The 20,689-nt window shown below is 52.8% G+C and overlaps 6 protein-coding genes across 6 annotated transcripts; 2 read left to right on the top strand and 4 right to left on the bottom strand.

The window, feature by feature from the left end:
- Positions 1–327: 327 nt before the first annotated feature.
- On the top strand, positions 328–2,099 carry BDW47DRAFT_130974 (acyl--CoA ligase; the record flags this gene model as incomplete). Its single annotated transcript, XM_024817214.1, has 3 exons — positions 328–394; positions 450–1,720; positions 1,770–2,099. The coding sequence occupies 3 exons, from the start codon at positions 328–330 to the stop codon at positions 2,097–2,099; spliced, it is 1,668 nt and encodes a 555-aa protein (XP_024673349.1).
- Positions 2,100–2,572: 473 nt separating this feature from the next.
- BDW47DRAFT_116675 (flavin-containing monooxygenase) lies at positions 2,573–4,616 on the bottom strand (the record flags this gene model as incomplete). Its single annotated transcript, XM_024814967.1, has 7 exons — positions 2,573–2,618; positions 2,713–3,123; positions 3,190–3,487; positions 3,554–4,174; positions 4,240–4,334; positions 4,390–4,448; positions 4,521–4,616. 7 exons carry the CDS (start codon positions 4,614–4,616, stop codon positions 2,573–2,575), a joined length of 1,626 nt encoding a protein of 541 aa, XP_024673348.1.
- A 2,830-nt stretch (positions 4,617–7,446) lies between these two features.
- On the bottom strand, positions 7,447–8,652 carry BDW47DRAFT_103490 (uncharacterized protein). The gene is made up of 2 exons (XM_024812086.1): positions 8,155–8,652; positions 7,447–8,032 (listed from the first exon to the last, which is right to left on the bottom strand). Exons 1-2 carry the CDS (start codon positions 8,439–8,441, stop codon positions 7,513–7,515), a joined length of 807 nt encoding a protein of 268 aa, XP_024673347.1. The 5' UTR covers positions 8,442–8,652; the 3' UTR covers positions 7,447–7,512.
- Positions 8,653–9,057: 405 nt separating this feature from the next.
- BDW47DRAFT_103488 (bZIP transcription factor) lies at positions 9,058–10,025 on the bottom strand. The gene is made up of 3 exons (XM_024812085.1): positions 9,753–10,025; positions 9,649–9,680; positions 9,058–9,596 (listed from the first exon to the last, which is right to left on the bottom strand). Exons 1-3 carry the CDS (start codon positions 9,845–9,847, stop codon positions 9,247–9,249), a joined length of 477 nt encoding a protein of 158 aa, XP_024673346.1. The 5' UTR covers positions 9,848–10,025; the 3' UTR covers positions 9,058–9,246.
- A 1,705-nt stretch (positions 10,026–11,730) lies between these two features.
- Positions 11,731–18,045, bottom strand: BDW47DRAFT_124647 (anaphase promoting complex subunit 1; the record flags this gene model as incomplete). The annotated part of the gene is made up of 1 exon (XM_024816291.1): positions 11,731–18,045. One exon carries the CDS (start codon positions 18,043–18,045, stop codon positions 11,731–11,733), a length of 6,315 nt encoding a protein of 2,104 aa, XP_024673345.1.
- A 241-nt stretch (positions 18,046–18,286) lies between these two features.
- On the top strand, positions 18,287–20,543 carry BDW47DRAFT_103482 (uncharacterized protein). The gene is made up of 2 exons (XM_024812084.1): positions 18,287–18,521; positions 18,577–20,543. The coding sequence occupies exons 1-2, from the start codon at positions 18,463–18,465 to the stop codon at positions 20,507–20,509; spliced, it is 1,992 nt and encodes a 663-aa protein (XP_024673344.1). The 5' UTR covers positions 18,287–18,462; the 3' UTR covers positions 20,510–20,543.
- The last annotated feature ends 146 nt before the right edge of the window (positions 20,544–20,689 follow it).

Raw genomic sequence — 20,689 nt, 5'->3', positions numbered from 1 at the left:
CTTTCAAGCAAGCATGGTCTGGTTCCACGCTTCTTGTCGTCTTTTTCTATGCAGTCCGGAATTGTTCCATCGGCCAGGACCTACGCTAGCGTGGACAGATTTCTGGACAACAAACCCAGCCTAGGGCCTCCTGCCAACCTCGGAACCGAGGGGATGTCCAAAGCTCATACTGTGGCCAAGGAATTGTAGATCCTTCTGTAAAATTGGAGATACTTTCCGTTGGACGATTGCTTATATTTGACCGGTACGATGTTCGCTGTATGAAACTGGTTGGATGGGCAGCCACAATACAGAATATTGAGATCCAGTTTTCTCTGTACCCCCACCATGCATCATTATCTTCCTGAAATCGACTGTGATATTCCTTCCTTGGATTTGCTGACTCTGGTGTTTGGTAAGTTGTCTTGACTCTACACCCCGCATGTGAGCGACTTGGCTGATTGAAATAGAGTCGCAGCATTCATGGGCTAGGGAAGACACAGTCATCCACGCAGAGGCAGGAAATGAGGCGAACAAACTCACCAAGCGTGAGGTTAGAAACCTAGTTCGCCGACTGGCTTTCGTCCTGAGAAATGAGCTAGGCATCGGCACATCAGGCGCAGGCAAGGATGTGGTCACAGCAGTTTGCTCGAACCATATTTTAACACCAGCTTTCTTCTATGGTATCATTGGAAGTGGAGGAATCTACTCTGCTGCATCCACTGCCTTGACGGTGATGGAGTTGTCCCGCCAGATCCAGCAAAGCAAGAGCCGCTTGGTCATTGCCACTGAAGACATGGCTCCCATTGCTATTGAAGCGGCGCAGATAGCTCATGTTTCTCCGGAAAGGGTATTGATTCTTGGATCAATGCCCGAGCAGACCTTGAGTCCAGTTGTTGATCGCATGCGGAACTATTTACAAGAAACGAGAGAGCTCGACTGGGAGAGAGTCACCGATGACGATGTTCTCACGACTCGAGTGGTGGCCCTCTTATTTTCAAGCGGGACCACAGGCGTACCAAAAGGTGTCCGTCTCTCACACAAGAATTTCGTCTCCGAGGCCCTGATCACTCAGACCGCTATTGGGACATACCTTCAACGCACTGGGCGACAACTTCATGTCGACTTCGAATATCGCACAATCGCCCACCTGCCTTCCTGTCATATTTCGGGGCTCCAGGGCTATATCATCAACGGCACCATGACGGGGGGGACAGTATTCTGGATGTCCAAATTTGTTTTCGAGGATTTCGTACAGGCAGTGAGGATGCATCGGCCCACTTTCATCTCCACAGTCCCGTCAATTTACTTGCACATTGCGAAGAGCCCCTCAGTTACAACCGAGTTCCACAGCCTCGAGCACGCTCAGGCAGGCGCTGCCCCCATGGGTCCGGAGCTTCAAAAGCTGGCTGAGACAAAGCTCAAGTGCAAGCTCAGTCAAGCATGGGGACTCACGGAAACAACAGGGGCGGTCACTTGGCTGCCTTGGGATCGTGAGGATAGCACTGCCAGCATCAGCCAGCTTTTACCGAACACGCGGCTAAAGATCGTTGACGATGAAGAGAACACTGTTCCGGATGGCCAGGCGGGTGAAATTCTTGTGTGCGGCCCCAACGTCACTCTCGGATATTGGGAGAACCCTGAAGCCACGGCGGAAGCATTCACTTCTGATGGGTGGTTCCGAACTGGAGATATTGGTGCTCGCAAAGATGGGAAATTCTACATCGTCGATCGCAAAAAGGTCAGTTCTTCGACAGTGATATGAACGTCAGTGAGCTAATTTGTCATAGGAGTTGATCAAATACAAGGGACTCCAAGTGGCTCCAGCAGAAATCGAAGCGGTTCTCATTGCTCATGATCAGATCCGTGATGCTGGAGTGATTGGGATACCTGATCCTCGGATTCCAGGTAATGAGATCCCGCGTGGGTTCGTGGTTCGCAAGCCAGGACACTACCTCAGCGAACATGAGATTAAGGAGCATGTTCGGAATCAGTTAGCTGGACACAAGCAACTGCGTGGCGGTGTCAGATTCGTCGACCAGATTCCCCGCAATCTGTCAGGCAAGATCCTCCGCCGTAAGTTGGCAGAGGCTGAAGAGCCAGGGCGGCCAAAACTGTAAGGGAGACCCAGACTTGATAGTAGGGATGATCAAGTCGTATACCAGTTGATAATGCAAGTTCACTGAAGAATAATTCATGGAGAATTGTTGTATTTGATTCACGCGCAGTCAATAAAAGAAAGAAACAAAATATTTATCTGGGAAGAAGTACTGTTAAACAAATAGGAAGTTGTCGCCTCAGGGGGTCTACCGTGGATACCACCTACTGATGAGAATGAGGGCGTTCGCATCATGCTTTATTCCATTTATTTTAACGATCAAATGGCTTTGTTCCGAGGACTCTTTCCATATACTCACCATGGACGTCAAAACTATAAGAAATCCACTTGAATGGTAACAGAACTTTAGCAAAGTGTAGCAATGGAGGGTCTACCTGGGGTGAGAAAATGCGGGACACCACAGCATGGCGATAGTTGAATCAACGTCAAATTATATTGAGGGTCTTCGATGCCCGCGACGGAAACAGAATGAAATCACTTGTGATAAGCAGAATCGCCCAAAGCCAACAAGTCCAATAAGCTAAACATGTACACTGAGACCCCCTCAGAAAGAATATGCCAGTTTCTTGAACATGCCTGGTCCTTGCACGTGCAGGTTTTGCCCCTGATGATACATCAGGCCGATGAGAGTCACCAATAAGAGGTGATACGTCTTTACCTTGGTGCTTCGAATCCATCGCCACACAGTATTGAGGAACCAGAGTCTAGATCCTCGCTCTTTCTTGAAAACGCCAAAGTGAGGTAGAAGGCTCTCTTTCCAATAGGTTGACGCATAGCCTGGCCACGATGCCGAGTTTCGTCCCGATGAATTTATATACCAGTTCGAACATCCCGCTTCGAAGACACTACCTTTGAGCTCAAGTTGTAGGCTATTTACCCACTGGTCTTCCGCGGTGCGTTTGACTTCGAGCGAGGATATCCGGCGATCAATGACTGGTGCAAACAACGTGCGTGCGAGGTATTCTACTTGAACCTCGGACGCGAAGAGCACGGAGTTGTGCGCTGGGAAGGTGTTTGGGCCAAACCTATAGTGGCTATATTAGCAAGAAAAGACCAAGTATCGAGCTGGAATCTGCGAATGCGAAACATACAGAATTCCAAAGTTTGGGAAGTTGTGTACAAAAACCCCCATGTACGCCTGTGCACCCCGGGACTCTTTCCACTGCTCTGACAGGCTCTTCCCATCATTCCCGTATACTTCCATGGGAACTACGAACTTCTGCACATCAAAGCCCGTTGCCAGCACGATCGCGTCGAACTGAGACCGGACACCATCTGTACCGGTGATGCCCGTTTCGTCAATATGATCGATCCCCACGGGGGCCAACTCGACATTGCTGCGGTGGAGGCTCTCCAGGTAATTGGGGTCAAAGATACGTCGCTTGCATCCTTGTTTTCAGTGACATCGTTAGTGTCCATCGCGAACTCGAAATTGGAACCCTGCATAGAACGAACCTAGGGGAAAGTCGGGAACAAGGAATTTATGATATTTCTTGGGCGCAGTCTGGTGGATGTACTCGCGCGCGCCGCTTTCAGCCTTCGCGCGCACTTTTGCAGCTGCCGGGCCTGGCAAGTATGTTGCCACGAGGCTATCGCTGGCAAGGAAAATACGGAGGCGAAGGTAACGCTCCCAGAGAGGAATATTGCGAAGACACCATTTTTCGAAAGCCGTGAAATCACGGTTCGGTCTCTCATGGTACCACTGTGCACTTCTGGCATACTGCTTTACGAGACCAGCATCCTTTGCGAGGGCAGGAACCACCTGGGCTGCGCTGCATCCGTTTCCGATCACCGCTAGACGTTTTCCATGGTAATCAAACTGGTGATTCCATCGTGCCGTGTGGAAGATCTCGCCGTTGAACTTTTCCATTCCAGGAAACTTGATATCTCGGGGTTTGGAAATTCCACCGACGGCAGAAATGAAAACGGTTGCTGTTCGGGTGTATTCAACCTGTGTCTTCGTATCTAGCAGGCGAACCTCCCAAAATCCTTGACTATTCCATGTTGCAGAAATACATTCAACGCCGAATTGCATGTGTTTGCGCAGGTGGAATTTATCCACTGTGTCTTCCATATCTGCATGGTACATGATGTGTTAGTGCGCTTGCTCAAATCGGTGTGTTCAATGTGCCTTAACCCACATTGCAGGATCTCGGGGCCCTCGCATAACTCCTTTGACCAATTTGGGTTTGGGTTGAAAGAGAAGGAATATAGACGTGTAGGTACATCACAGCCCCTATACACCCAGTTAACATGAGCCCAGGCACTTTGGAACCAACGATCACGCTTACACTCCTGGATATGTGTTCATGCGCCAGGTACCACCTGGTCCGTCCAGTTTGTCGTAGAGCTACATGGTAAGGTTGTCAATCATAGCTCTTCAACTTCCAAGCAATCATCGTTCCATCTGACAGTGACTTACTGTGAAATCAGCAAACCCCAGTTTGTGTTTCAAGGTGTGGCCGAGGGCAATGCCCGAGGGTCCAGCCCCAATAATGATAACCTCTGGACCGGTCATTATGGGATAACACAAAAGATATGCTATTGTTTCTGAAATGAGAATCTTGGTGAGTGAGGCAAAGGTTATAAGTAACCCATCATTCATCCAGACATTTGTCCATGGCCCGAACAGGGGTCGTATGAGCCGAGAGCCGACATAACAGCAGTTGGTTGAAGACAGGTGGATTTAATTCCACGGAGATGATTATGTCCAAATTTCATTCCCAGAGCCCAGAGTCTTGGCTGAAGGCAGGGGGGAAGAGACAAGAATACCTTGTTGGTATAGTGATCGTCTCTCTGACCTGAAAGCCGCGGGATTGTAAACCCGCCCTAGATGAAGGGTCTCCACGCAGGACTATTGTCAGGTAGACCAAGGATTCCCTACGCTAGTCTAGATCAACCCTAAGTGCAAGAGACAAGCAAAAGATAGCTCAAAAGACAGGCAAAAAGACAAGCCCAGAGATCATTCAAATGGTGTCAATTCTACAGGATAGGTTACAATATTGCGTGAGCCATCAAAAGTTCCAGGGTTATCTACGCAACAGAACTTTCGTATGCCCGATCGTGATGAGTTGAAGTGGATTCGCAACAAATTGGGCAACTAAAACCTCGGACAGTCTGGTGAGTTCATGTGGATCGAGACTGCTAACCCCCCTCAGCCAATTCCTCTGACAATCAGATGTATGCCAGCCAACGATACGGCTGCTTTAGTTCAATTATATTGCCCAATGCTCCCTCGACCTGGGAAGTCCGTACTCCTCGCCATCTTCTCCTGTCTCTCTAGATCTCGTAATGTCTCATTGCACTGGCTCCGAACAACATCTAAAGCATCCGAGCCAAGTACTATACGCAGCGGAGCCTCTCGCTCAGCGAAATAGCCTCTGTGACACACCACATCCAAAATCCGTTCAACCGCCTGTGCCGGGTCACCTGGTTGCGAGCCATCAGCCCGCTCAAGCCTGTTTTGGTAGGCCTCGATAAGAGCATCATACTCCGTAATTGGATTGGAGACCCGCTCTGGCTTTTGTCTTTTAGCGAGTATCTCAGTCCTGAACTGGCCCAATACAGCAAGATGCACGTTGACCCCGAATGGTGCAACTTCTTTTTGAAGACTTTCCACAGCGCCTGATCAATATCCGGGTAAGTCAGTTATAGGTACATTAAAAGCAGGACTGAAAAGGGGTTCCGTACCTTCCAGAGCATACTTTGAGGCACTGTATGGTCCACCCACAGCAACACCCACCCACGCAGCTATGCTGCTCATAAAAACGAGATTCCCAGTTCTCCGGGATCGCAGATGTGGAAGCAATGCGCGGGTGAGATTGATAGACCCAAAGAAATTTGTATTGAATTGTGCAATCAATTGGGATGGACTAGATATTAACAAGAGTAGAACGTTAGCTGGGAACAGAAGGCAAAGCCATCGGGAGTAAGACCAACCTCAACTCTTCCCACACGCCCGACAATACGTAACCCGCATTGTTGACCAAGACGTCGATCTGACCGAGTATCGTAATTGCCCTGGTGATCTTCTCATACAAGATATTCTGGGATGCAGTGATGTCCAGTTGTAATAGGTGGACATTGTCCGAAGGCGCAAATTCCGATAATGAATCAATGTTTCTCGCAGTGGCGATGACTCTGTCACCGCGGGCGAGAATCGCGGAAATGAACAATCTGCCAAAACCAGAGCTGCAGCCGGTGATCAGCCAGACGCGTGATGAAGTCTTTTGGTCCAGGGTCATTGCGAAGGAAAAGAATGATGCCGTACAACACTGCCGTTTAGGGGGACAACAGCATATGATGTCAATTCGACTGTGAAGATAGAAGAACCCTCTACATTCATTATATCAAATGATCTTGCTTCTCTACTGGTATTTACTCCAGCCCAGAGAAAGGATATACAATCAAGTCTTGGCCGATGGTCCGAGAGCTGTCCATATTGTCCAGGACAAATGTGCCGAGGCAGACTTTGGCCGCGATTTGAACCAATGTCTTTTCTGTTGGCACAACTGTACGTATATTTTTTAAGTACTGACCAGGGTTGGTATATTCATTATCTGTCTGCTTTTAAAAGTACTCTGTTTTTATTACTGGCTTGTAGGCTCCTGATGGGCGCTGATAAAGGTTCAACCAGTAATCCTAACCCTATTAATGCACAAACAAACCTGATAATAGTCGCCGGACTCATCTATCACCTGAGATGGGACTTATCCTTCTTGAATGTGGAAGTACAGAGGACGTTCAAGCAGTAGATACAGAATTTTTCCACGGTGACTTGAGACACAACCGACAAGCAGAATCCGCAGCAATGGGGTAGTGAAGCCACAGATTCGTTTCCTCGCATAAGCGATACGGGGAGTCACCACTTACCTGAGGCTATCAGAATGGCTGGCTATGACATCAAAGGTGTCAAGGCCATAATAATGGATCGCGTGCATTCAGATCATGCAGGTGGACTGGAGCACTTCCGTGGAACAGAGATCCCAATTTCTGTGCATGAGGAGAAGTTCAATCATGCCTGCTGGGTAGCCGGGACTAAAATGGAAAGGGAAAGCCCTCGAGCTGGCGAGAAAATCGAGTACGTATGCATATTGCAATAACTCAGCTGGTATCCCCAACGAGTGAAAGATAGCCATGCTCGCTAACCACCCCACAGCTAGGCTGACTGAATCTTGGTTCCTGTCATCACCAAAGCTCACTCACACGCCAGTTCGTGGCTGACACTCCTAGAGAGAGCTCATGCCAAGGCATCTTTGGGGGACACTACTATGTCAACTACACATTTATCTGCTTAGCGAATATGCTGGGGCAACCTATAGAACATAATATTGTACTCTACAAGAAGCAAAACGGCCGAGCAAATGTCCACTTAATCAGTGCACACTCAGAATACCCCGGTATCTCAAAAATTACTACACGAGAGGAATATTCTGACTCCCACGGTGACTCTCAGTGTCGCCCATCCTCTTCGACTCCATCTTCTGCTGTTGCCCCAGCGGCGGAATCTGAAAGATCGTTACCGTAGCTATCGCCGTAATCGCCACCTCCGGCAACATCGTCATCATCAAATACGCCGTCGAATCACCCTTGACAGCGTTCCAGGTCATGTCCGCCGTGATGATGAAAACCAACGAGTAGACAATGCGAATCGCCAGAATCGGCACGCAGATGGCCACGCTCATCAACAGCCGGTGCTCCAGCAGCGGGAAATCCTTTCGGCGCAGCCAAAAGGCCACGAAGGTCCCCACTTGCCAGAGGTAGATGACGAAGAGGATGGCGATTCCGGCACGGCTGTAAGGGGTTGGGAGCAACTGGTTGTGCTCTTTTTGCTTCACGGCGACGAAGCCGCCGATGGAGATGCCAATATCGATCCAGGTAATGACCTGGGGGACGACGAATAAGTAGCGGTGAATGACCGGAATAACTTTGTTTCTGTTGACAATTAACCTCGATTTCAGGTGTGCTGTAGGTGTGTGAGGTGGTTGTTGTTCGACAAGAGAACTGTGGGGACGGAAAATGTGCTGGAAAGAAATTGAGGGAGTTCCCAAACATACATCCGCTCTAGCATTTCCAGCAGCAAGAATATAATCAAGAGCACTCCGAGTGACTCGCAGACAAATATTGCCGCCCAATAATTATCGGTGTCATGGTGGATGGTCTGTAGCATGCAACTTGCGCTCACGAGGCGGAAGATAGAGAGGACTCCGATACAGAACCAACCGATGCGACGAGTCCAGCGCAAACGAAGAGCAGCAAGAACCGCTGCGGAGAAAAAGACGACTTGGGCGACGGCGATGCCGTCTCGATAACGGAAGACGCCGTCGCCCGCTTTGTTGTTCATGATGTTGCAACGGTAGACTCGATTTCTTTCTGGGAGATAGAGTTACACGGTCGCGATAAAAACCTCGACTTTGTACAAGCAAAAACAAAAGAAGGAATAGAGGAGAGGAATAGAGAGTTCTGCACTGTGTTGCTCTGGGGAGGGAATAGGCATCAAAATAATGGCTGACTCGCAAACAATATCCCCAATTGTGTTGTCCCTTGGCGCTGACAAGGGTCTGTGAGGCTGTACCCAAGACCAAGGCCCACTCCCGCTGAGGTTGAGCACCCCCCCCCCCGGTTGACCTGTGTTCAAAGACTGGCCGAAATGCATGTTGGAGTTCGAGTCGGTGGGCTAAGCCCTTGCAGATCATTGCAATATTCGCTGAAAGCCCCTGCCCAACAGCGAAACACGTCGAAATGCAGTGGGACAGCGGCTGCACTGGCTGACACTGCAGTGTCAGCCAGGTAGATGACATTATCAGGGCGATTCTGGCATTACAGATTGAAGAGTGAAAGTATTCGTGAAGGTATAGTCAGTATAGTTCAATGACAACTGCAATTTATGATATAACAGAATCGTAGAAGATGTAAACATGAGGATGCAGAGAGTATATTGTTGATCCAGCACATGCCCTACTTATCCCTACCATGGACTGGATTTCGCCGCTTCGAAACATTTCCTTGTCCTCCATCGCCATTCCCTCGGTCCTCTTCTACGCTCAGGTGAAATCACCACGCTTTTATCTGGAGCCTCGCTTCTACATTGCAGTCTACATAAGCTGGCTGCTCCAGTTCCTCCTCTGGGCCATTTCCCGGGTCCTAGTCTACCCGAAACTCCTCTCCCCCTTACGACATCTCCCAGAGCCGACAGTACGTCCTGTAATCGAGTTGCAGGTGCAGCCATTAGGGGACGGGAAGGCCCATTGCCCGGGGTTATTCAAAGCTGGATTGATTGCTGGCATTTGAATGAGCATTGGATCCAATCCTGGCCACGGTGATGTGGCCTGGTTAAACAGGTCATCTGGTAGCAGGGTGGCGTCCATTGATTGAGATAAGGTGAGAGATGGGGAGTCGGGCAAGGGATCGGAGGGCGTTTGTTGAAAAGTGGATGCAGGTTGTACGTCCTGTATCTCTCCAGCTTCTTCAGCAGCAATCTGCTCTTTGAGTCTGCGTCCTTGCTACAATGTCAGTGTGGCACATGGTATGTTATTTGGACGTTTACTCACGGTGGTTTCGTTGCGCAATTCTGTTCTGCAGTCTATCGAAGCTTCTGGGTGAACATGTCCATTGGTATGGTGAAAGGGTGGGGGGATTCCGAACGAGTACTTACCTCCTTCTTTCCATAGCCCGCGGGCTCTGAGACCGGCCTGACTTCTTCGGTGCAGGTGGGGGAGCTTCTGAATCTTCGGTATCATGCGAAGTCATCCCTTACGATGAGAACATTCTTGATCAGACACTCGAGTGTCTAGCTGGCTGTAGTCTCGGAAAACAAGCTTCATGCTCATATTCACCCCTGGCATGAAATGCTATATGTACTTCGGGCTGCTGCGCTCACAAGGCTCTGGAGATCTACTCCATCAACGTCGCTGACAGTGTCATCAAGGTTTCGATGACTAGAGCTCTTTTGTGAGCAGATTACTAGTTGAGAAAGCAGTAACAACCCATCGTGTCCAATAATCCCCAAAAGGAATGACTGGATCGCACGCCAAAGGATTCTCCAAGTTGCTACTAGTTTGCCCCTGACCGGGGTTGTTCCGTATTTTGTAGGGGTCTTTAGGAGTTGACAAGGCCACTCACGTAGCTGACTTGGATTTATCAAGGCTAGAGTTCTTGGTATGAGACATGCATATTGATTAGTTGAGATTGCCAGCAATTTTTCCAGTTCTAGTGTGAGTCGTCTGAATGGAGCCCCACGTCTTTTGTAACTTGATCGTTGAACGCTTCATCCCATTGTAGGAGTTGTTTCTCACAATATTTTGACGATCGCGATCACATTGTCCATCCATACATGGGAGTAGCGTATATACTCTGTATCAGAAAAGTCCAGCGCTGGGATACTAGCTTGTACGCGGATTCCATAGGTAGTGCCTAGAACACAGGTTAGTAGGGGCCAGCCGGCGCCAGCCGGGGCGGGGTGCTCAACCTTAGCGGGAGTGGGACTTGGTCTTCTGAACGTGCACGGGCGCGATCAGCGGTGATCCCTACAGAGTGACAGGGATGTATCTTAAATACTTTCCACGGATTTTATTGGCTGGAACTGACAGGACAATAACAGGTCATATCTCAGGTATACCCTGGTCGATGCTGCATCCTGGCAGAGCTTAGCCAAAGGGAAACGCACGTTTAATCTACTTTTCTCTGAACTATATACTTAAGTATCTACCTCAAAAGGTATATAACAAAGTATACGCGGGCAAGCATACTAATTAGATATACTTCACTACTTACTTAAAAAGGTATACCAAGAAGTATATATACAGGAATATATAAGGACACTTATTTATCTATATTTACAGTTTAATTAGTCGTGTTTAATATAAGTTTCAAGTCTGAGTATATATTTAGTCTAGTTTCTACTTATCTAAACTTAATCTAAGTATTAAGTATATATACTTGATATATCTTAACGTATCGTACAAGCGAGCCACACAGGACACCGGGCAAGTGGTGGACGGCAGGTAGGTCGAAGCCAGCAAGAGTTGCCCTACTAATATCTATATCTACCTAAATATAATATCATATATGAAACCAGACTTCACGTGAAGAGAGATGGTCATGGTTTCCACTAGTAGGGATGCATTCTATCAAGGCTGGCTTACTCAGTGCACTCAGCCCTTGCTCAATGATCGCCTCAGGCCGCTCAGGGGGTGATCTACTCAGTGGGCAAAAAGCGGCGAGGGGTGAGCCCTAAAACGGAAAGGGAAAGACTTCGAGCTGGCGAGAAGATCAAGTACGTATGTATCTTTTCGCCCTGTAAATAAGAGGGTGTAATGTATCAACAAGAATCGACCCAGAACCAGAAACGACATGCACAATTGTCTTTTGTAAATCTTATCATCATGAACGTCATTTCCATACGAATCTATCAACAAACTATAAGGTGATATATCGATACACGATACGCCGAACAACCCACGACCGCTCCGGTTCATCAGGATAAGAACATTATAAAAAGAGATCGAAAAGAAAAGGAAAAGGAAAAGACAAGGGAAAAGGAAATACACGGCTCTCAACGCCAGACATCCACACCCGCATCGTTCTCAGAGATAGTAGAGGCAGAGGTAAAGGTAAAGGGAGAGAAGAGTAAACTAAGCATAATCCCCAATCTGCACCCCCCAAATCTTCCAGCGCGCCTCCTCCACAAAATCCCGTCTCAGCCACAGCCCATTCGACGGTCCTGGAGCCAACCCAGCCGGCTCGTCAGGTACAGTCGTCTGTGTATCGTCCGCGTCGTCGTCCGCCACAGGGCTGCTCTCCTCGCCGAGACGGTCGACCCAGCTGAAGAGCAGACGGAGCTGCCAGATGCGATCGCGGACTTCGTCTGCGTTGGTGTCCCCGCTGCGACCCTGCGCCGCCTGCACGATGTTCTGCACGGTGCGTTCGACGACGAGCTTGCTGTCGACGGCGGACTGGCGTAGCCAGGGGGCGTATGATACGCTGTTGGATCCGGATGGCTGGGTGCGCGTGGGGAAGGATGAGGGGAGGACGAGGGCTTTCTCGCGGATGTCGAGACCTCGTAGGGATGCGAGGTGGAAGATCCATTCCCAGATGCTTTGGGAGGGTGATGGGGGGTGGGTGCGCGGTGAGGTGCCCGGGTTGAGGATCGATGCGGATACGCTGGGCCATGCGGTGGGGGGAAGGCCGCGGCCTTGGGTTGACGCGGGCGTGGAGGTTGGGAGGACGTCTTGCGCCTCGCTTAGTCCGGACAGTGTCGTCACGAACACCGAGGAGCCCGTTGGGTTGTAGGTCGACTTTCGCCGGAGGTACACGGACTGGTCGCCGCGGTGGAATTTCTCCCGCAGGCTTGGGTTCTGCGTGAGGTCCAGCACGAGAGGCCAGTAGTCTGGGCTCTGGACCTCTACCTTGGCTACGTCTCCGAGGTCTGGTAGGAGGCAGGGCGCCGTGACGTGCCGGATCTCGCCACTGGCGCTGGTCACGCTGATGGGAATCGGGATGGGTCGTCGTGTGTCGATATCGCGGGGGACCAGGCAGCGCGGCTCGGCGGCCAAAACCCACAAATGCCGGAACGCCTGCAGGTGGCATTTGTTGTCGAGCACCGTGGTCGGGAAGATGGGATACAGCGCGCAGATCAGCGATGCGACTGCCAGATCCGACGTGCCCAGCGTGTAGCTGCCACCGCCCAAGAACAGCAGCCCCACCGCCATGTGCGCAGCCATGTGACTGCCGTACGGCGTGTCGGCGTCCACACGACCGTGGAGGGATCGCAGGCGTCGGAAGAGAGCCAGGTCGCCGGTCCCGGCCATGACGGCGGCGGCGGAGAGCGCCACGACGTCCTGGCAGTGCCGCACCGAGTTCCGCGCCAGCTTCCCATCGTAGTTCAACGCCGGGAGCCGGCTGATGCGGATGAATTGATCCAAGTACGAGAGCAGGAGATCCCGCACCGCGATCTGACCCGAGCCAGCATAGCGGAGCCCCAGCGTGAAACAAAGGCCCGCGATGATGTTGAAGAAGGGCATGTCGTCGCTCTTCAATCGTCTCACCCCTGTCAGGCGGTATCGGCGCCGATAGATCTTGGGAAGACTCTGGATGAACCACGCTGCGGTGGGCTGGATGCGATCCCACATGATGACATGTCGTGCCAGAGTACGCAGGAGGAAGAGGTCGGGCCGCACATAGTCGAACCGGACGGTCGTGTCGGGTATATCGATCTTCTGGGCCAGGACCTCGTCGTTGGTCTTCATGAAGATGATGGCGAACGCAATCGTCGCTCCAGCGGTGGCCCGATCCAGAACATGCGACAGGTCGACGTCCTTGGTCCCCACCGCAACGGCCAGCAGTCTCTCCACGATGTGCATGTCCCTCATGCCTTTCAGGTCTTTGCCCTTGCCGAGGTTGATGAACCCCAGGGCGAATCCCGCGGCCAGTCGGTATCCCTCGTCGCGGAGATCCTCGTGGGACGCTGAATGTTCCTCGGGTTCCACGCTTTCGATCTCCGACAACATCACTTCGCTCATGCGCCGGTGCTGAGAATTACAATAGAGGAGGCCGATGCCCATGATTCCCGCCGTCTGTGTCAAGGCCGACAGGTTGAGTTCGGCCGCCCCCATGGGGAGCATCCGTGTTACATGCACCGATAACAGTCGCGTGATCAATGTATCCATCGTGCCCAGGTAGGAGGCCGAGAGGCCGAGCAACAGGCCGATGGAGGTCATCGTGTGCTTGGGGGTCAAGTACTTGAAGGCAACCCACTTGGCCAGCGACTTGAGATGCCCGTTGAGCCCCAAGGCAAGAAGGAAGCCGGCATGCCGGTTCGTCAGGTCCTGGGGTTTGTTGAAGAGGATCCAGGAGGTGTCGATCCCTTTGCAGTTTCGGGAGATGGCCAGTCCGGTCGACACGCCGTTGTGGAAGAAGGCCCAGCACACCTTCTCCTCGCTGAAGGATGCTCGGTCTGCACTGATAGTCACGTTCGATGGCTTCATAACGCACTGCAAGGAAAAGGACGGGATCGGGAGCTTCTCTGTCAGCAGTGGTAGGCGTCCGCTGAAGGCCAACATGGCACGTCCAGTGGGAATCGACAACGTCCGCAACGTCACCAATTGCACCACCTCTTTCTGCGCCTCCAAGAGGTCCGAGTCGGTCCATTCCGGCTCGGGAACGCACTCTGCTGCGGGCGCCTTCGACTGGTTCAGCAACTTGGCCGCTTCGACGAACCGTTTATCCTCTCGGAAGAGCAGTCTAGTGACCGAAAATCGGTCGGCCTCGGCAGACGCCTCGAAAGAATTGATCGAGTCGATATCCATCGAGGACGCACCGATGTGGTGGAAGTCACGAACAGCATCGTGAGACACCGCAGACTGGACGGGGGTGACCGAGGTATCGGTGTTGTTCGTAGTCAGCGATATGCTGAGGTCCTCGCGGTCGATGAGCTCCAAGAGTGCAGGACTCCACGACGTCGAAGCGTGCATTTGCGACTGCATGATGACTTCATACAGGGGCGTGCTGACTCCCTCGGAAAACGTCTCGATGATGCTTCGGGTGAACCCACAGCGGTGCAAAAGCCTGATCCGGTCGAGTGGCGTCGACAGATTGTGGACCTCGGAGAGAAAGCCTTCCAGGGCCAGCGTCCTCGGAGTCAGGGCAAAGCATTCCTGCCACAGTCTTCCCTTTTTGGGCGTGCGCTCCGACGCCGTGACGAGGTTGAGAAGAGTGAAAAAGGACGCAGATCGCTGCCGCCACGCAGTTTCCAAATGAGAGAAGAGCGACGGAGGCGCGAATGGCTCCGCAGGTACATCGAGAGTCGAGATACGAGTGTTTTCAAATTGCCATCGATCGATACTGGCAATCTCCAACCCATAGTACGAGTCCTCCGCCCACGTCCAGGACTTCCATCCGAGCCACCCACCGATCTGGGCCAACACCGGGGCAAGAAGACCTAGGTCTTTGCGTGACTGTTCACTGTCACAGATGGATAGCTTCTGTTCCTCGCGAAGCAGGTGCAGCGCGACTAAGATGGTACCCAAGGCCGTCCGTCGTAGACTTGAGCTGTACGAGAGCGCTGTCGGGAGACGCCCGTCCGATCCAACCGCCGCGATGCCCTCGGGCAGCCGGAGGAACTCCCGCGTCAAGTCGGCACACCGGACAAGGTAGGTGTTATTGCGGCATGTCGAAGGGTTCGATCCGGCCTGCTCATTCTTCGAGCTCCTCTTTCCACGGCCGGTTTCGCTGGCCTCTTCGGCATCTTGCTCCACAACCCACCCCCAGGAACTGTTGGTCATCCAAGGCGCAACGACGCCGGATGGCCCGGATTCTTGATCTAGCATTGTCTCCCAGCTCTCCAGATCGATGGAGCTTCCACTGCTAGACCTTAGTAGGCCTTTCTTCTTGCGCGGCTGGCGGGCTGGCGTTTGACGCTGGTCCCTGGTGATAAAGGGGATGGCCATCCCAAACAGGACAACCACCATGGCCGTCCACTCCAGATTCTTTTCGCCCGTCTCCATACCTCGCAGCCATTTCATCACCTCCCACCAAGCAGCCAGCATGCCGTCACCGGCCTTTTCAGAATCCGGCAACGCAAACCTGCACACCTGGAAGACCTTCCGCACCAGCTCGTTGCTCGGTTCCATTTGGACCTGGAGCTTGTGTCGTCTCTTCTCCGAATCGATCACGTCAAATTTGCCTCGAGCCAAGGGATGATCCAACCCGGTTATCGTCACCGAGTCGGTCATGATCCGGTGCATGCCGCTCTCTCGGGGGCGGTTCGCAGGACTCGTTGAAGATACCCCATACGTTTCATGCAGCATGAGCTTCTTCGGGATCTCCACATTGGTGGGACTACTCCAGGGCGTCTGTAAACACAGTTCATGCTGCCCATTGTCCGCCACGCTCAAGGTCATGATGCGGGATACTTCGCCGTCAACAATCCGGCAGGCATCCCGTATGCCAGAGAAATGATGAATGCCCGTGGCCTGAACTAAAAGGGACCGTTCACCAGAAGATCCGTGCTTTTTCGCCCTTTTCGAAAATACGACATCTTTCTTGGGCAGGGTCACTTTGTCTGCGCGTAGGTTCACAACAGTCATACACTTTGAATCCTGGTCGACGACGCACACCGCCACGGCCGCCGAGGTTGCGCTCTGCGGGTTGCCCCCCTCAGGAGGGCACAAGGTAATGATTTTTAGATTCTGGGAGGATCTGGATTTGGTAGGAGTTTGGAATGTCCCCGAAAACTTGGAGGAGAAGCTCTCCACCTTGGAAAGCAGAACCTCCTCCGGGAGCCCCGAAGCGGTTTCCTTGAGGTCCATGTTCTCGATTCCCTCGAATAAACTTTCGTTATTCAATTCTTCCAGCAGTCGGTCCACTGGGGCGTCGACAAAGCTGCTCGTGGTACTGTAGACAGAGGCACTCCCGGGTGGCAGGGAGCCTCTGGGATTGAAACCGAAGCTGCCACGGGTGCTCGCAGCCCCGATCGATTGTCGTAGATTTCCATGGGGCGTGGAACTTGACTGACTCCCCGTGGCTAGGTCTGAGAATGTAATTCTGTCTTGGCTGGCTCCAAGATCCGCCCTTGCGAGTAAGGAGCTCACCCGTCTGGATGTCTTTAACGGAACACCGATGTCCCCGAAATCCTGGCCAATTTTCGAGGCAAGGTCCTCTTCATCATCCCCTTTCCCTTCCGTGGAGTACTGGGAGTGCGAGAAGCCGGACGCGTTCCAATCCCCTCGCGGACCAAAGCTCTCCCTCGTAGCAGAGGGGCGGGCGCCGGGAGTCGTCGTCCCTGTGGTCATCCCGAAGTGGGAGCTACGGCGCTTCGATCGAGTGCCACCGGTCTCTCGTCTCCCCTTTTGCTTTGACAAGGGGCCGGGCTCGTCCTCTCGGTAGCGTGCCGTCCAGATAGTATAGAGTCCCGTACTAGTGTTGACTGTTATCACGAGGATCAACGGGCCATTATTCACCGTGAGATTCGACGTTAGAAGCTCATCCTTAGAAGACACATAGACGATTTCATCCGCTGGGTCCAGCGCTTCGAAACCCGATGGTCTGTTGCTCGACACGCTGGACTGCAATCCGCGGGGTGATTGATTGGTCACCACCAGACCCATCTCCGACTGGGGGTCCATGAGAGAGAATACTCGTGGCAGGTTTGCATGCTTTGTCGGTCGCGATTTCACAGCAGAGCTCGCAGCCGGGGAAACCGTCAACGAGGGCCGTTTCGATCTGCCCGACGGAACCTCCAGGGACTGGGAAGCGCGGAAGTCCATGCCCGGTATCGACGACATGAACGAATTGGGAGGGGCCATTGGATAAAAGCTGCCTTCGTCGGATTTCTTCTCTTGTGTTTTCCTCTGAAATAGAAGTCCCTTGGGGGTCGCAAAGACCGAATCGACCTCGAACGGCAGAGGGACGACATGACTATTGCCGGCTAGGAAGAAGATATGCGCCTGGGACTTGAGCACCACCACCAACGCGCGCGACAGCCCATCTGTCGCGTCTCCAGACCCATTCCTTGGTGAGCCGTAACCACGCAGGTTCCAGGACACGTCAGACGAAGCGGTCTTCGATTCCCCGCCATGACGCTGATTGTGCGAGCTTCGAGCCCGGGCCCCGTCGTTGCCTGTCCCCGCCGAGATCCCACTCTTTCCCTGGGAGGTCGGACCACTGGATCTCTTAATACCTGCCACGGAGAAGTTGGCTAGCAGAGCATGTCGAATCTCTTCCCTTTCAATGTCCAAACGGAAGACTCTCCTCACGACCCCCGCACGAGACCACACCACACACGTCTTTGTCCATACGATTTCATCTTCGATATGGCCATCCGGACCATCCACCACACTTGTCGTCCATGTATAGAGGTCTTCGGAGGGATCAGGAGGGAGGAGATCCTCTGCGACGAGGAAGGGAATGGCGGAGGGTTGGTGGAGACCCAGGGATCGAACGGTCGCCATTATCGATGCAGGTGGTCAGAAATCACGGAAATCGAGTCCTCGGCAATGGGTGCCAAGAACGAGGTCATGTTCATTGTCTGAAAGCAGACATTAGTGTAGGAGGGTGGAGAAGGCGAAGGTGAAGAGAGGTAGAGAGGAAGATGGTGAGGGAGGGAATGCCGAAACTAAACAATAACGCGGCGAGCCAAATAAATATCGCGGAACGCTTTTTCTTCCTCTTCTCCTCCGCAACTCACCAACTCTCTCCACCACATCCCTCAATTCTCCTTCTCTTCTTTTCGATTATTCCAATCCACCAATATAGACCATCTTCATAAACGATACTATTCGATCATTCTAAATCCTTGAACTCGAACCCGGTTATTTCCTCCGGTGGAATCTTACCGCCCTTCCAACTGAACTGGACCCATACGAACGATGCCGTCATTTCCATCGAAGCCTCTAGTCAGGCCAAGAGATGATGGCTTGCAATTAAGGTGATTCATGTTGGAGACCTCGATCCGGGACCAGCGCTGACAGACGATTGTGTAGTCACCAACTCCCCCATCGCGTCTACACAGCAAAGAGCTACCCGATCCTGGCGCCCAATGGCTCATCGATTATTATCTACGGATACGAAAACGGGTTGAAGGTGGTCTGGAGAGGAGGTCGACACTTTGCGGCACGGCAACCCGCTGTCGAGAAGGAGGACAAGCCACAGAAGGCGAACCGGGGCAGCGACGATGCGGTCATGATCATCGATTCGGACGACGAGGGTGTGCCAGAATCCCCGAGAGAGGACGCGGAGCCCAGCTACCAGTTTGAAACCGAGGATTCCGAGGTTGATCCAGCCCATCCTTATGAAAGTGTTTTCCGACAAGTCGACATCCCCCTTGGAAGCAGGGTTCTCGACCTGGCCGTGCCTCGCATTCTCCCAGAACCGGCGCGCTCATCGCTCGATCCATTTCCGCCCATTTTAAAGAAACTGATGGTCGTGGTGGTTGTCTGCGCGGACTACTCAACTCGGATCGTGACTGTTCCCTTGACGCCGCCCTACTCTCAGTCGCAAGCCTCATCGCTGGGGACGCAGATACTTTCGATCGGGGGTGGCGTCACGCACCAGGAGTTTCCCCGGGGCGTGAGCGTGACTTTCACATATCAGGAGGCTGAGCAGCAAGAGGATACGGATATGACCCGAAGCCGGAGCTCGTCCAGTAAGCTCAGTGCGAACGGCACCGGCCGGTGGGACCTTCTCGTGGCGACGCACTCGGCAGAGTCATCTGGGTTACTTGTGCTACACCGTGCTCCGGTTGTGGAAGAGAAGGAAGGTTCATACTGGATAGACGAGGAGGACATCGAGACAAAGCGGCGGTATCTGCCCGCGCCGGCGCAGAACGTCGCCTTCAACCCGTCCCCCTACCCGTCACCCCGCCATTCCACGCTGCTGGTTTCGTTCCACAGCGGCTGCGTCAAGATCTACTCGTGCTTTTCCACGAAGCGGTCCAAGTCGTCGCGACGGACGTCAAGCTCCAATGATTATGAGACGTCCGAGACGGATGGAAAATGGCTGATCAGTCTGTATCCCGGGTTTGAACAGTCCCCTTCGGGAGTCACGCGGCGGAAGACCATCGTCAACGCGGAATGGGTCCTCGGTGGCCGGGCTGTCATGGTCCTCATGGCAGATGGTGAATGGGGAGTCTGGGATATCGAGGGAGCCGGACCCGGGACGTCCAAGGGCCCGCTCCACCGTCAAGCCAGCATCGAAGGGGTCTCCGGAGGCTCCCTGACCACATTCTCCGTCAGCGGTCGGATCCTGAGCCCGTTGCTCCGAGGGCAGGACACAGAGACAGCCGGACCTAGCGTGGTCGAGCAGCGGCCCAGATTCGCCCCGCTGACGCCATCCACCAAGCGACTTCGCGAGGACTCGCTCTTGAAGGGCTCCACGGTCAGCCCGCCCAGCCCATCGCTCTGCGGCGAAATCTCGGTGTACCAGACCAATTCCTTCCGCGACCCGCTCCCAGACGAGTCGATTCTCCTCCGCCACGGCGACCACAGCGCCATCATCCCCAGCCTGCTGTCATTATGGCGGAACGCAGTCCGCACATCAGGGACATTCGACGCGTCGAACCGCTGCCGTGTCTCAGCTCTCCAAGACATCACGCTGATGGGCGAGCACCTGAAAGGCATCACCCACCTCCCGGCAGCATCCCGGACCAACCGCATGTCAGCGGGACAGAAGTTCGACATCATGCTCACAACAGAGCACCGGGTCATGATTCTAGCACCTAGACTCAGCGAACCCGCCGAAGCTTCCTCCTTCCGCCAATCAGCGAACGAGGCCCCAACGGCAGCGACAGACCAGATGATGCTCCAACGGGGCGAGCTCGACGTGACCGGAATGGACCGACTGCTAAGCGGGATGGCGAGCGCGAACCGATCCATCGGGATGGGAAGTCCGATCAAGCGTGCGCGGATTTTCACTTAGCCATACGCCTCAGTAGCGACCAGGATCTCCAACGCAATCTTTCCACCTTAATTGTACAACAGATACATCAGCATCAAGAATAATGGGGACGTGTGATCCACAGGTAATCAAGATACCCTTCAATTCCGTCCACTCTTTTTCCCTCTATACGCGTAGAGCTCTTCCCTTCCTATCAATTTC

This window comes from Aspergillus candidus, assembly GCF_002847045.1.
Source record: "Aspergillus candidus strain CBS 102.13 unplaced genomic scaffold BDW47scaffold_14, whole genome shotgun sequence".
Lineage (NCBI taxonomy): Eukaryota > Fungi > Ascomycota > Eurotiomycetes > Eurotiales > Aspergillaceae > Aspergillus > Aspergillus candidus.
The sequence above is the reverse complement of the archived record's forward strand: the minus strand, read 5'-3'. Positions and strand labels throughout refer to the sequence as shown.